At 43.9% G+C, this 13,272-nt stretch overlaps 1 protein-coding gene across 1 annotated transcript in view; it reads right to left on the bottom strand.

Moving 5' to 3' along the window:
- CHN1 (chimerin 1) overlaps nucleotides 1-8,074 on the bottom strand; it is a 90,298-nt gene extending 82,224 nt beyond the window's left edge. The window contains exon 1 of the mRNA XM_030952937.1: nucleotides 8,009-8,074. Coding sequence (XP_030808797.1) covers nucleotides 8,009-8,027 — 19 coding nt within the window. The 5' untranslated portion in view covers nucleotides 8,028-8,074. The remainder of the gene's footprint in view (nucleotides 1-8,008) is intronic.
- Nucleotides 8,075-13,272: the final 5,198 nt, after the last annotated feature.

Raw genomic sequence — 13,272 nt, 5'->3', positions numbered from 1 at the left:
CAACCAGAGAATGCAGTTCTCCTAATGCATTCTCCCAAGGGACTAAGCTTTGGTCACATGAAAAACTGACCACTTTATCACATCCCAACAACATTAACAAAATCTTAACCAAAAGCAAACCAGCCCTGACATGACCAGTGTTCCATGATGCTTATCACAGAACAGCTAATAAGGTCATGAAAATAAATTCAGGGATGAAATGTATCAAAATATATCATGGAGGATTAGTGTCACAGATTAATAAATAGAATTCTATGAGCACAATTTCCAATAACTTTGAAATCACTTCATATATATAATTTTCATTTTATATACCTTTTTCATTCAGAGTGCTGTAAATGTCAAATGCCAACCAATTCTTACACATTCACAGAAGGCTGCTGCACACACAGCAACACTACTGGCTTCCAGCTGGGTGCGACCAGACCAACCTCCCTCCCTCCCTGACTAGAACCAGGACAATGATCCAGCACTCACTCCACACACAGCCAAACCCTCAGAACAGCATGGAGAACTGCAGGAATTCTTCCCAGCATCTTCCTGGGCATGGCCAGTGAGGGTGCCTGAGGCCCAGATGCCATGCAATTACCAAGTCCTGGCTACATTGTTAAATGCTTTAGAAGACCAAATATTTCTGAGACTTTAAATGGTACTTTTCCTTGTTTCAACACAGACTCAAAAAAGCAACATCTAGAAGGTTTTTAACTTTCTGCCATCATTTGTGAAGATGCACAAGCCAGATACAATCCATGGCACTGAAAGAATAACCAAGCCAGGTGATGATTTTATGAGAGAGGAGGAAGAATCTCATCTTCTGCTAATAACTACAGAAGAGCCCTTGGGCCATGTCTCGGGTGTGTTTTATTTCCTTGTGAAGACATTTGTGTGCAGAATTGTACAATCTCTGTCCACAGGGTGGAGCAGCTCAGTAGCCTGAGCTGTGCATGCTACACCCCACGTTCAGAAAAAACTGAATTGTCCAACAATGCTCGTTCAGCTTAGACTGCACAGAGCAGTTACCCATGTCTGCACCCTGGGGGATCCTGATTAATCTGCCTTTATTCAACAAAAATAGCACAGTCTTCCAAAAAGCTTGTGCTTTGAGTTTACTATTAGAGCAGTATTTAAATTATGAATATAGTACTGCCACTGTGAGTACACACAATCTTTTCTGGACACTGAGATGTGCTTTCTGTCAATGGAAAACTTTTTGTACAGCTGAAAAAACAGGTAAGACCTCTTGAAGAGAATTAGTGACAGAATAAAGTCCCAAAACCTGACAAAACAAAAAGACAACTGAGTCCAAAACAAACAGAAGAAACTCCACATTTACACCTGAAACATCAGCCCTTGGCCAATGTGAAGTGTACATCAGGAAACCTTCCTAGATCCTCCCATTCAGAGTGTCTTTCACATCATCAGATGAGATTCTGTGTTACACAGACTGTCTCCATTCTTAGTGGATCTGCTGGTGTCAAGGAGGAAAGGGATGCAATTGTTCAATGATCAGCCTAAGCTGATGATAGCATAAGAGAATCTTCTTCGAGAAAATTTAAAAATCTCACCTTAATTCATTACTTGAGCACACAATTTGACATGTCCTTTTCAGTTTCAGCAACAATCCTCAAACTACTGATTTCTTTAGATTCTTATTCTAATACTTTTAGTTGAAAGGGAACACAATTTCATACTAGCCACTGTGTGAAGCACACTTCTAAGCACTAAGCTGACAAGCCATGACTCAAGTTTTTACATGCTTGTCTATACTGTTAGTGTCACTTCTCTGGTATTTTGATCAATTTATACCAATTTACTAGTTAATAGATCCTATACAGGTTTTTTCTTTTGATTGCATTGCTGGCAAAACCTTTTCAAGCCTGCTCTCCATATTTGTTTCATTAGGTTCTATAAATCATGAAAGGTTAGCACAGCACCTAAGAGAAAATGTTCTTACAACTCTCAGCAGCTGGACATTTCTCCTCCCAGACACATGAATGGGAGTTGGAAAGTCTAGTTTCTCTCTAAAATGGTTTCAATTTTTAACAAATCACCTTAATTTCTAAATGTTAAAAAAACTCCAAACCTAAACATTGTACTAATATCCCTAAATAGTTTCATCTAATTAGACTATTTGTAGTTCCCATTGTGACTAGATGTTGAATTGCTTAAATGCCCTGTAAAATTAGCTTGGTATCAGTCAGTATTGAATGAACCCAAGTATTTTAAGTAAGGGCTAACCACTTCAAGAGTATCTGTTGCAACCAGGTTAAAAACATCACTTTGAATTCACTGCTTTTCTGCTCAAAAAGACCTAGCACAGGCAGTGCCACATGGGATATGTATTCACTTTGTTGCTCACCTTATGCTCTTTAAACAGTTTTCAAAGTTTTTCACTTCATTTTTGGCCTAGAAGCATCCATGATAGATATCAGTCCTATCATTCTACATTTATGTTCCCTGTAGTGACAAAAACCCTACTATAAATGTCCCAATTCCATGAACAAGCTTCCATTACCTACTTCAGTTAAGGAACATACTCAGAGACCACTTTCCTGGTACAACTGGACTCTTTAATTAAGGGGCTCTGTCAATAAACTTTACAATCACAGGTAGCCACAAGTTTTAAGCATAGCTCAGGGCCAAATATAGAGAAAATATAGAGAAGAACTCGAATAGTAGATCTGTTTATTTCCTGCTCTTAGAAGGCTCTGCACACAAGACAAGAAATGAGCAGATTAATTTTTGAATATTTCCTATCCTACAGAAAATCTGCAGCATTACCTGTTGTGAGCCATTTATTAGAGGAGCACTTATGTTCTCTGTACCTGTGCCAACCAAGCACTCTAAAAATTAATGCCCTTTCCCAAGCAAAGAAAACATTTATTTAGAGAAAAATTTCTCTCATTAAGAATGACACATTAGAAAATACGTGCTTGAACTAAAACAAGTATATCCTACCTTTTGAAGAAGCCATGAGCCAGTAAGCACAGTTTGCATGGAGAACACTAATCACAGATGCATAGAACTTGAAACAGTAATTTGTTAATTATTATTTCAAGTATGGAAGAACTTATTTCAAAAGGTTCACTTCATACCCATAGTAGAAAACAGTCATAGAAAATTCATTCTGTGAAGGACGACATCAGAGCTCACAGCCGTGGAAGCAATTCTGCTAAGTGGGCAAATTACTACTTATGAGCTCTTTCAGAAATGCATGGACACCTGAAACAGAAGGATCATTGGCTTCTCAGTCCCTGCCCTTTCTGCCTGTAGCAGTGTATTGCTTGTTTCTTTTCTGGTATTTTCCCTAAAGACTTCTCTAAAAACTGCTCTTTTTCATCATCTCCTTATAAAACCGTATCTGTCATGCTGACTACAGCTCTGTCTCTAATCCCATTCAGCTGTAGCCACTCATCAGAGTGCAAGCACTTTGAAGATTAAAAGAGAATTGCTTCGTTTCTCATTTCTTAACCACCAATACTCAGGGATGAGTTTTTATCCATTGGCAGGCTCCGAGCAAGAAGGCAAGAGCATGGATAACTAATGACATATATGTCCATGAAGATCTCTCCTGGCTGTTTTGAAATGTCTTCCTTTGTTCACACAAGAGGGTTGATAAGCAAATAAATGAACAGGAAGGGAATTAATAAAAGACAAGGACAACTCGCAAGAACTAAACATAACAAAACTATTTTTCTTTTAAAGTACAATGTTGACTTTCTTTAAACACTTTTCAGGATATTCAAAGACACAAGCAAACAGTGGGATAACTTAATACTTCCCCTCCTTTTCCCTCTATGTTGTTTGTTATCTTTCCAATAGTTGAGTCATCCAAGTGGAACGACAGCATGCACCTCAGCCCTGTCACTGTGCAATCTCACATCTTAGGGTATTAACAGATGGCTTTAGGAAGTCTAGCCATAGGAATGTGACTGATTGCTCTTCCTGTCACTAGGAAGCTGCTACCCTGCAGGGACTCAGCACAGCAGGACTGGTGGGCATCCCTGAGCCACCTCTGCCAAACCAGGCAAGTGGCTTCAGCCCAAAGGCTGGGCATGCAGCCACCAGACTGTGCTGAGATGGCAGAGAATGGCTCATACACCATTCCAGCTGCTGCATCAGGCAGCAAGAAACAGTCAGAGAGAAAAAGGAGGCTACACCTATAATCACCACAACCTTCTGTAAGGCAACAGGACTGTGCTGTAGGAGGAAAAGCAGTAATAGAACTGGACATCTGCTCAAGTTCCAGACATTTACACACACTGCACGTGAAAATGCACACTTTGTGTGGAATAAGATGAATTTAAAACCCCTACTGACTCTTAATAAGCAATTCACATGGATACTAAACCTATTGCATCTATTACTTGCAACAAACAAAAGGATCAGACAGCAACTTTTTTCTGCTTCTCAGAGAAATTGACTGTTTTCCAGTCCTTTGCTCATGCAGTCCTTGTGCAGGACGTGCTTTCCACTTAGATCAAACTTCCATTCCAAGTGCTTGGCCACTGGAACACAAACTGAATGTACTGGTGAAACCCTGCTTTGGCTGGCACCATGACAAGGCATGGCACATACGGGTGACCACCTATGGTCACAACAGGCTATTTCTGCCTTTGTGATGTTATCACACAGTCATTGAATATCCTGAGTTGGATCCCAAAAGGATCTTGGAGCCCAAGTTCTGGCCCTGAACAGGCCAGAATCACGGTGTACATCTGTGAGTGTTAACCCTGTGTAACCATGAACCCTGCTGGGGTGACACATTGCCTGAAGTAGCCAGCATGACTGAGGTAACAGAGGTGTATCTCCAGCTAACAACTTCCAGGCTCTCCCACTGCTGACTAATTCCAACAGGGGCTGCTCTTCCTCTTCCCATCTGTGGGGCAGCTGAACTCCTCTTTCCCATGACCCACATCACAGACTCATCATCTGTACCAGGGGAACACAGGCAGCCCCCTACACAGCTTCCATACAGCCAGCTGTCAGCACAGGGTATCTTGGAAGGGCATGAGTGAGAGACAATGACAAGATGAAGAAAAGAATTTCAAAATAACTAAAACTGATAAAGTGAAGGGTCTTAATGTTTTTCCTCCCTTGTACTTTATTGCTGCATCATAATCTTGCCAAGAGGCTGTAACTGAAAAGGGGTAAATCAGGAACCCCTTAGGCTTTTTGTGGTTTTCTGCAGAAAAATGCTGTTGATACATCATTAATACTAGAAACTCTTTTGACAACCAACTTTCCCAAGAGTCTCAAGCTGCCACCCAAAGGTGTGAACTGCAGGCAGTGCTCCTGTGGCAATGTGGGCTGCTCTGAGGACAATGGCAAAGGGCAGCCTCCAACAGGATCTGACTTTCACCCTCCTGATAAGTGCGTCCTTGCTAACCCAGGATCTGCAACAACGTCAGCCTGGTCTCCAGACTGTCCTCTTCTAGCAGGGTCTTTGCCCTATGCACTGAACAAGCCATAAAACACTCCCTGGAGCATGTTATGACATTGCCCAACCCTCTCCTCTCCCTTGCTGTGCACATACAAGTACATACCGATTGAAAGGGACCCAGGAAACTTGGAGAATTTCCTCCCCCACCAAAGTTGACATGGCAATTTATGTCAAATGCTTTTGGAGCACAACTTATTAGAAGCAGCCTGAGAATGGTGAAACTTGGTTCAGTGTGATATATCATTATGGGCTAGAGAAAATAAAAATGCAATATTGAGCTCAGAGTTTACGTGAGTGAGCAGAACCAAAGAAACCACTCCCCTAAGACCTGTTTGCTCAGGACAATTTTACTGATATAAGATAGATGTAAATTTAAAATGGTACAGTTACAGCTGCTTAATGCCTTTAAACAGATAAATTAATTCAGACATTTAATTTGCCTTTCAGATTTGCTGATATTGCTTTGGTAGGGGGTTACGTTGAAATAAACAAAACCTCCCTCTTTTGTGGGTTATATTTTTAAGGATTTACTATGGGTAGCTCCAGTGCAATAACTGAAAATGTAACTATCCATCAGCAGCCAACATTTATAGTAAAGGCTGAACACTGTTCCTGAAGCTCAAAGCAAGCATGCTGTAGTCTGTCTTTGTTATGTGCTGAGACAAAGTGTGGCAAGCCACCCCAGCTCAGAGGACTCACAGCAACACAGTAAGCTGTGCTAGCTCAACCATAAATTAATCACAACCACATCTGCAAAGATATTGCACTCACATACACTTCTGCATTCACACAACTTACACTCTTGCATTCATAGTTTAAGACATACTGTAAAGCTTTTACATTTGTGAAAGGCATCACATTCATTTGTTTATGCATATGAGCCATATTTGTTGCACTGTTTTATTGTCACTTTTTTTTTCTTAAAAGGGTGCAATTCTGAGGTTTTACCCTCAGCAAGATAATGTTTAAAAACTAGACAGACACAGCAGAGCATCCTACTCTATCTCCTCTTGACTCATTATCTTTTACATGTATCAATGACATTTACTGTAACAACAGATGTGATAACACACAAAACCACCAAGTTACTTTGTAATGCAAATTTGTATTAATAGAATATGTCATGCAGTCAATCAAACACATACAAATTGGAAAAGAATCACATAAGTTAAAAAAAAGGTACCTGATATTGGAATGCCACTTTCTTTAAATGTTAAAATTAAAATATTCTTCATTTTTGCAGACAAAGATTATAATGACACTCAGCATGGAGAATGTGTGTATTTCAGCCTAAAAACTTTTTTTCTGTTAGGGAAAATGACAATATTTACCTTCAGTGCCAATGTAACAAACTATATATTTTCAAACCATCAAATTCAAAATGATACAATGTAACATAAACAGCGGGTTTTTTTTTTCCAAAACAGCCAATCTGCCATTTGATCTCTGTGTTCACTTTCACTTCTAAGTTGAAGAGCTTGATCCTCACCCCACGCCTGACAATCTGCAGGGCCCCCCTACCTGCAGCTCCTGAAGTCCCGTGAAGTCAGTGCCGAGATCAGACATATAACAACAGAGATGGTTTACTTTGACCTATGAACCCTTCGCATCCTGAAGAACTCGAGCAGGAAATATAAATATGGGAGACAGCGCTGTAGCTAAATCCAACACAGCATAGATTTTATTTGCAGGGAGCTATCTTGCAACGTGTGCTAAACTTCTTCTTAGATGGGGTTCAATACGCAGAATAATATAACAGGCGTCAATTTTTAAGAAACCCAAAAAAACTGGTTTTAGTCTTTTAAGAAATTGTACCAGTCCAAGATCAGGAAATCAGTGAAAGCAAGCCATCTGTTTACATATGAAATGAAATCCACAGCCCAAACACAATGAACAGACTTGACATCCTCTATTCACTAGAAATCACTTGTGGTGCACGAGCTTCTTCCAAGAAAGGGTATCCCGATTATCCTGTTAACTCTGTACTGACCTTAGTTGTACTAATTTCTGTTTTCCTTTCATTGCTGCATTTACCTAATGCTGCCAGACACAATTTGAAGCCTTTTTGTTTGTTTGCCTGCCGTAAAATCGCGCACGTTAAGCACAAGCAAGCCTAATTTAATAACGTTACTTGGCAGAACCCACATGTTCAACAGTTTAAACTAGAGTTTTCTCCAGCCGGTTCTCACCACGCCGTCCCCGGCTGTGGAGCACGGCCGGAGCAGCGCTCCTCGAGCCTCCTTTGCCGGGCTGGCCGCGGCAGGAAGGCACCGGCTGCCCGCGGGAGCTGCGCCCCGTGTCCCCGGCGCTCCCGGGGTCCCCCCGGCCAGACCGTGGCTCCGGCACAGCCCCTCGGCTGCCGGGGCTCCCGAGGCACCCGAACTTTTCTCTGCCGGTCGCAGGGGAGCCCCCGCGGGCGGGCGGCGGGGCTGCCCCTGGGGGGATATTCCCGCAGCCCCGGGCCCGGCCCTGCGGGCGGCGCCCACGCCCAGGCGCTGCCGCGCCGCAGACAATGGGGGCGGCAGCCCCGCGCCCGCCGGGCCGAGGCGGCGGCGCTTCACTCACCGAACAAGGTCAGAGCCATCGCGGCGGCGGCGGGGCGGGCCCGGGGCGCGGCGGGGGGCTGGCCGGGCGGCGCGGCGCTGGCATTGGCGCGGCGGCAGCTCTCGCATCAGCGGCGGGGCGCGCCTGCAACACAAGTTGGGCGCGGGGCTGTCAGCGCGCCCCGCGGCACCGGCAGCCGCTGCCACTTGCTGCCGCGGGGCGGGGCGGGCGCAGCCCGCAGGGGAGGGAGGGTGTGGGCAGGGCAGGGCCGGGCCGGGCCGGGCGGTGTCGGGGGACGGCGGCCGGGGACGCGCGGCACCGGGGGCAGCCCGCGCCCGCCCGCCCCCCGCCCGTGCTCACGCTGCGTCCCGCCGCCTCGGGGAGCCATCTTGCGCCGCGCACGGCCCGCCTCCGCCCGCCGCGGCCGCCGGGACGGTTCCCATGGCAACGCGGCCGCCCGCCGCCGGGCACAAAGGGAAGCGCGTCCCGCCCGGGACGGCCCGTGCGAGCCCCGGGCCCAGTCCCGCACACTGCTCCGGCCCGGCCCTCGGGCACCGCTGCTCCTCTGAGGAGATGCCCCGCGGAAAGCACCGCTCCCCCGGCCGGTGCCTCCTCGGGCAGGTTGCGCCTGCCTGCTCCGGCACAAGAACCAATGGTACTGTGAAAAACATGACTCCTTAAAGCGAGGAGAAAATTCCCGCTTACATGCCAGCAATCACGAAGAGAGCAAACACATAGATTTCCGCTCAAAATATTTCGGGCGAGAAATTTCAGCCAGCCCAGCTGTCATCGTTTTTCGCTGTCCAGGACTGTAAATTTCAGCGCTAGAAGCGCTCAGTTGAAAAGACAACGCCGTACCTGGTGCGACTCGCTCGTGCAGGTGGCATTTTCCGCCTGAAAGCAGAGCCTGGCGGCAGCAGGCTGGCCAGCCCGTGTGCCCGGGAGCAGCACCGCCCCGCCCGCAGCCATCACTCCCTTCCCCTCACAGGTGCGCGCTGCCAATTCAAACCCAGCCGCAGCTCAATCCACGCAAATGCAACCCGCTACAGCTGCGCGCATCCGCCGCCTTCAGCAGGGGTTCCGCAGAGCTCGGCCAGGACAAGCGGGCTTTGCGGGTGATGGCTTGGAGGTCGTGGAGCTGGTCCCACCTTCTCCTGGGGCACTGTGGCGGCGGGGGTGCAGTGGGAAGCCTGCCCGCAAGAGAAGGCTCTTGGCAGAGAAGAGCCTGAAGGAAGAGAAGCATGTGCATAGGCTGCAAATAGTGGTTTCCGTTCTGCGAGTGCAGCTCAGGGTCAGCAGGTGAATAAAACACCTTTCCTTCCACCAGGCACATAAAGCATAAAGGCCTGTCTAAAGAACAGGTGGTTTCTGCAGTTAGCTGCGCTCAGGTGTCCATGTTCAAAATTCTGTCTAATCTTTGTTGTAGAGAACCAAAGGAAAACATTGTGGGAAGTTTTCAATATATTCAAATATCCTTTAAGACAAAAACCTGACATTTGTTATGTCTGTCATATATTTCAAAACATGGGTTTTTATGTTTATATACTTCACTTAGTGTGCAAAGTTAAAAAAATAAATGTGAGAGTGATTGTTTCCTTCTTCTTATTCCTTCCCAAATAAATTCTAGCATGATGGACCTGATTTTACAAAACATTTTAATTTTGCATGTATAAAGTGCAAATGTTTACTGGGCAGATGGACTACCAAGAAATAATATTTCAATTGCAGGGCTAAAAGAAGGTTAAACACAGATGAAAACTGGTTTGAAAAAAAGCAATGCAAAAAATCTTTGCAATTCTGCCTACGTGATTTGACCTTTGTGTGCACAGAGTGTTTTCCTTGGCTTTTTGGAAATAAGTTGGATCTTCAGATTATTTTCCCCTTACATTTCCTGGAATTAAATCCCAAGCTTTCATTCCAACTTCCTTCAATTAAATGGCCAGCTTTTACTCTTCCACTACTCCCAAATGGTTTTTTTGCTAACTATTCAACTGCATGTTTATATTAAAAATGCTTTCCTGTTCAGAGTATAAAACTTTTTCATGATAGGCAGTATGAATACTACAGATCAGCCTGAGTGCTTTGATTAGTAATTTCAATTGTCTGATAATGCCTTTGCTATTAGTGCAGTTACTGCTAAAACCTAGGGGAGCTTTTCACAGTTAGTTACTGTACTTTACTGTGCCTGGAGCAGTGGATGATCAGAGTTTTCAAAACAGAGCTCAATCGTAATTTCTGATTAGATTCTTGGCTTAGGAGGATGTTTTGGCCCTGGCTCCAGCAGCCTTCGGGGAACAGCAGCAGCTTTTGGAAGGAGTTCACCACCAGGCTCACCCCCACGGGTGCTGGCCAGCATGGGGTGTACACATCTGTACCATTGGCACCTCTGGCTTTACAAGGGCCCGGCCTCAGCACAGCAGGAACAAATCAACGGTGCAAACCAGAAAAAAAACATTAGCCTGAAATGCACCAGGCAAAGGTCCCTGCCACCACATCCTGCTTTTGAATGGACCTGAAATCCGCACGGAGATATCTCTTTAATAACAACATTATCTTAAAATTACATAATGCCTTATCAAGCCAGCACGTCTTATGCACAAGCGACAACAATGATTTAACTACAACTCTGGGAATCTCATTAGAAAAGAGCTGGAGCTCCCCCAGAGCCAGCCCCCGTGGCCGTGCGCAGGGAGCGCGGGAGGAAGCGCGGATGCTCGGGAGCAGCCGGCACAGCTCCCACCCGGCGCTGCTGGGGCTCTTCCTTCCCGGAGAGCCCAGCTCACAGGTTTGCTCTCTCGCGGGGGAGAGAACAAAAGAGAACCTCGGTGTGCACACCTTGGTTTAAATGGCAGCAAGGATGAGCTTGGTGTTTTGCTCCCCTGGATCTTTAGCCCTTGAAAAGCCCTCCCTTGCAAAACAGGCTTGCTAGCATCACATTGTGTAGCAAAGGTGCTATTGTATTTGCCACCTGGTAGGAATATTTGTGAGTGCATTACAAAGAGTGCCTCAAGTATAAAGACTCCAGAAGAGAAAGAAGTGTGTAATATGCTATTTTCTGGCCTTCTCATTGTCCTTCAGAGGTTTGTTGCCTCATCTTTCAAACCTCAAAGTTCTTTAGAAACTGTAGTCAGTTACTATAGCTTCATTATTCATGTAAAAATAAAATATCATCACTGGGGTTTGGGATTGATTTCTAGTGTTTGGGGCTTTTTTTAAATTTTGGCTCATCTCCTTTTGCTGTCTTGCTCTGGGTGCTGAGCACCATGAGCCCAGTGGCCTATTTTCCAGTGACTTTTCTGTGATGCATCACCTTGTCTGAGAGTCTGTTACAAAATTGCTTCTAATTGCTTGACATTTATTCTTCAAACCTTAACTAATGCACTAATCATATAGTGATAAATGAGATTTTAAAATTAATCACTGACATTTTTAAAGATTTATACGCAACTGTAAAAACAGGTTCCCAGCTAGTAAATATAATGTTGTGTGAAGGAAAAAAACCCTATCTCACCATAAATTAAAGCTGTTCTGTATTAATGGGATGCAGTAAAAGTGAAGACATGGTGAGATGTTACCTGATGAATAGGGGTAGCATCTTATCACAGTTAGTGTCTTCCTGCTACAGATCCCCTTGACAGGAGGAAAACAGCATTTGTAGAAGCCTTGTTATGGGCAGAATTTAATTTAGCTTTTAATGTGTAATTGCTGGAAGTTTTGTGGGGCAGGCAGGGAAGTGGTCAAGGGCTGCCTTACCAAGCAGATTTGGTGTTCACAGTATTTGCAATGGAACATTTGCTCCTTGGAAAACAGCAAGGCAGATTTCTACCTCTTGTTTAGTAAGATAAACTCAAGTATTTTAGCTAATTTAAAAGTCATCAATAAAAAATTTGAAGGCTGACCAGCCAGCTTGCTAGTTATAATTAGTATTTGTATAGATGACAGTGATTTGAATATAAGATCAGGCCTATTGCCAAACCCAGAACAGCCATTGCACATTGCCAGCATTTTGGATAAACTTTTTCCCTTTGAAGAGAAAACTGCCATTTGAGCCTGTCTTTCGGATGCTGCTGTTGTTCATTATTAATGGCAAAATAATTTAAGACCAACATTACCAAACACTGTACAGGCACAGAGGAAAAGAATCCTGCATCAACTGCAGCAGCTATGAACAACCTTTGCAAATCAGACATAATCAGTGTTTTACTAGGATTTATGCTAGTCTGTAGATTTTGGAGCTAATTTTTTTTCTTTTATCGTCAGTGTGCAAACTAGCAAAATAACAGTTATTAGGAAGAACTAGCATCTTGAATTTTCTGATCATTGCTGAAGAAAGGGAGATTTGTGCAACATCCACCACAGCTCCTGTTTTAAATCACAAAATCACAACTGCCACATCAGACACTCACATTTGGCATTCTATCCTGATCCACAGGACTTGCACTATGTCCACACAACAACTTAGAGCAGCTTGGTACACAGTGCATGGTGTACATCAGTGAAATGAAAAATGGGCTTAACACACCTGCTTTTGGCTCTCTGGGTCATGAAAAAATGTTTGACAGAAATAGGTGACAATGACAACCTTTAGATTTGGATTTTTTTTTCTGGTTACAGTAGAAGTGAATGCCTTAAGATCTAATGGGAAGAGCACATGAGCACAGTCTTAATTTTAAAAATAAACTAATGCTTTTTACTTGAAATCTAAAGAATATGGTGTGTTTAGACTGATGTTAGGAGAAATTATGCCATTTTTGAATGGAAGTGCATCAAAGGAAAAAAGCTGCCTCTTGCTTGTGTTTCCTGAACAAAGTCCTTCATGAAAGAATTCTTAAGGAATTTTACACCATGACTGCACTTAATTGGATTTCTGAGATGTGCACAAATGTGTGAGAATTACATCATAAACAGGTACTGTGCATAGGATATAGTTGATGCTACCTGTGTAGCAGGTAGCAAAATCATTTGATCTTAAAATTTGATGCTGACATGCACAGCATTTCTCTTGAAGCAGGTTCCAGGTGATGTTTAGAGCTAACAGTATCAAAGCTATTTATAATTGCAAAAGGCTTGTTTGGTTTTTTTCCCATTTGCAGCTGCTCTGAATGCACTTTAACACCAGACTTTTTATGAGCTTTCTTACTGCTCATGTGCACACTTAATGACATATCCCATAAGCATAGACTTCTAATGTGAAATCAGTAACAAAATTATTAAAATGCTAGGAAATCTCAAATTGCTTGCACTTTTGATCAGATATAAGAACTACATACTTTGCATTACATTTT

Source organism: Camarhynchus parvulus, chromosome 7 (assembly GCF_901933205.1).
Source record: "Camarhynchus parvulus chromosome 7, STF_HiC, whole genome shotgun sequence".
NCBI classification, from domain to species: Eukaryota; Metazoa; Chordata; class Aves; order Passeriformes; family Thraupidae; genus Camarhynchus; species Camarhynchus parvulus.
This window is presented reverse-complemented; position numbering and strand designations above follow the sequence as displayed.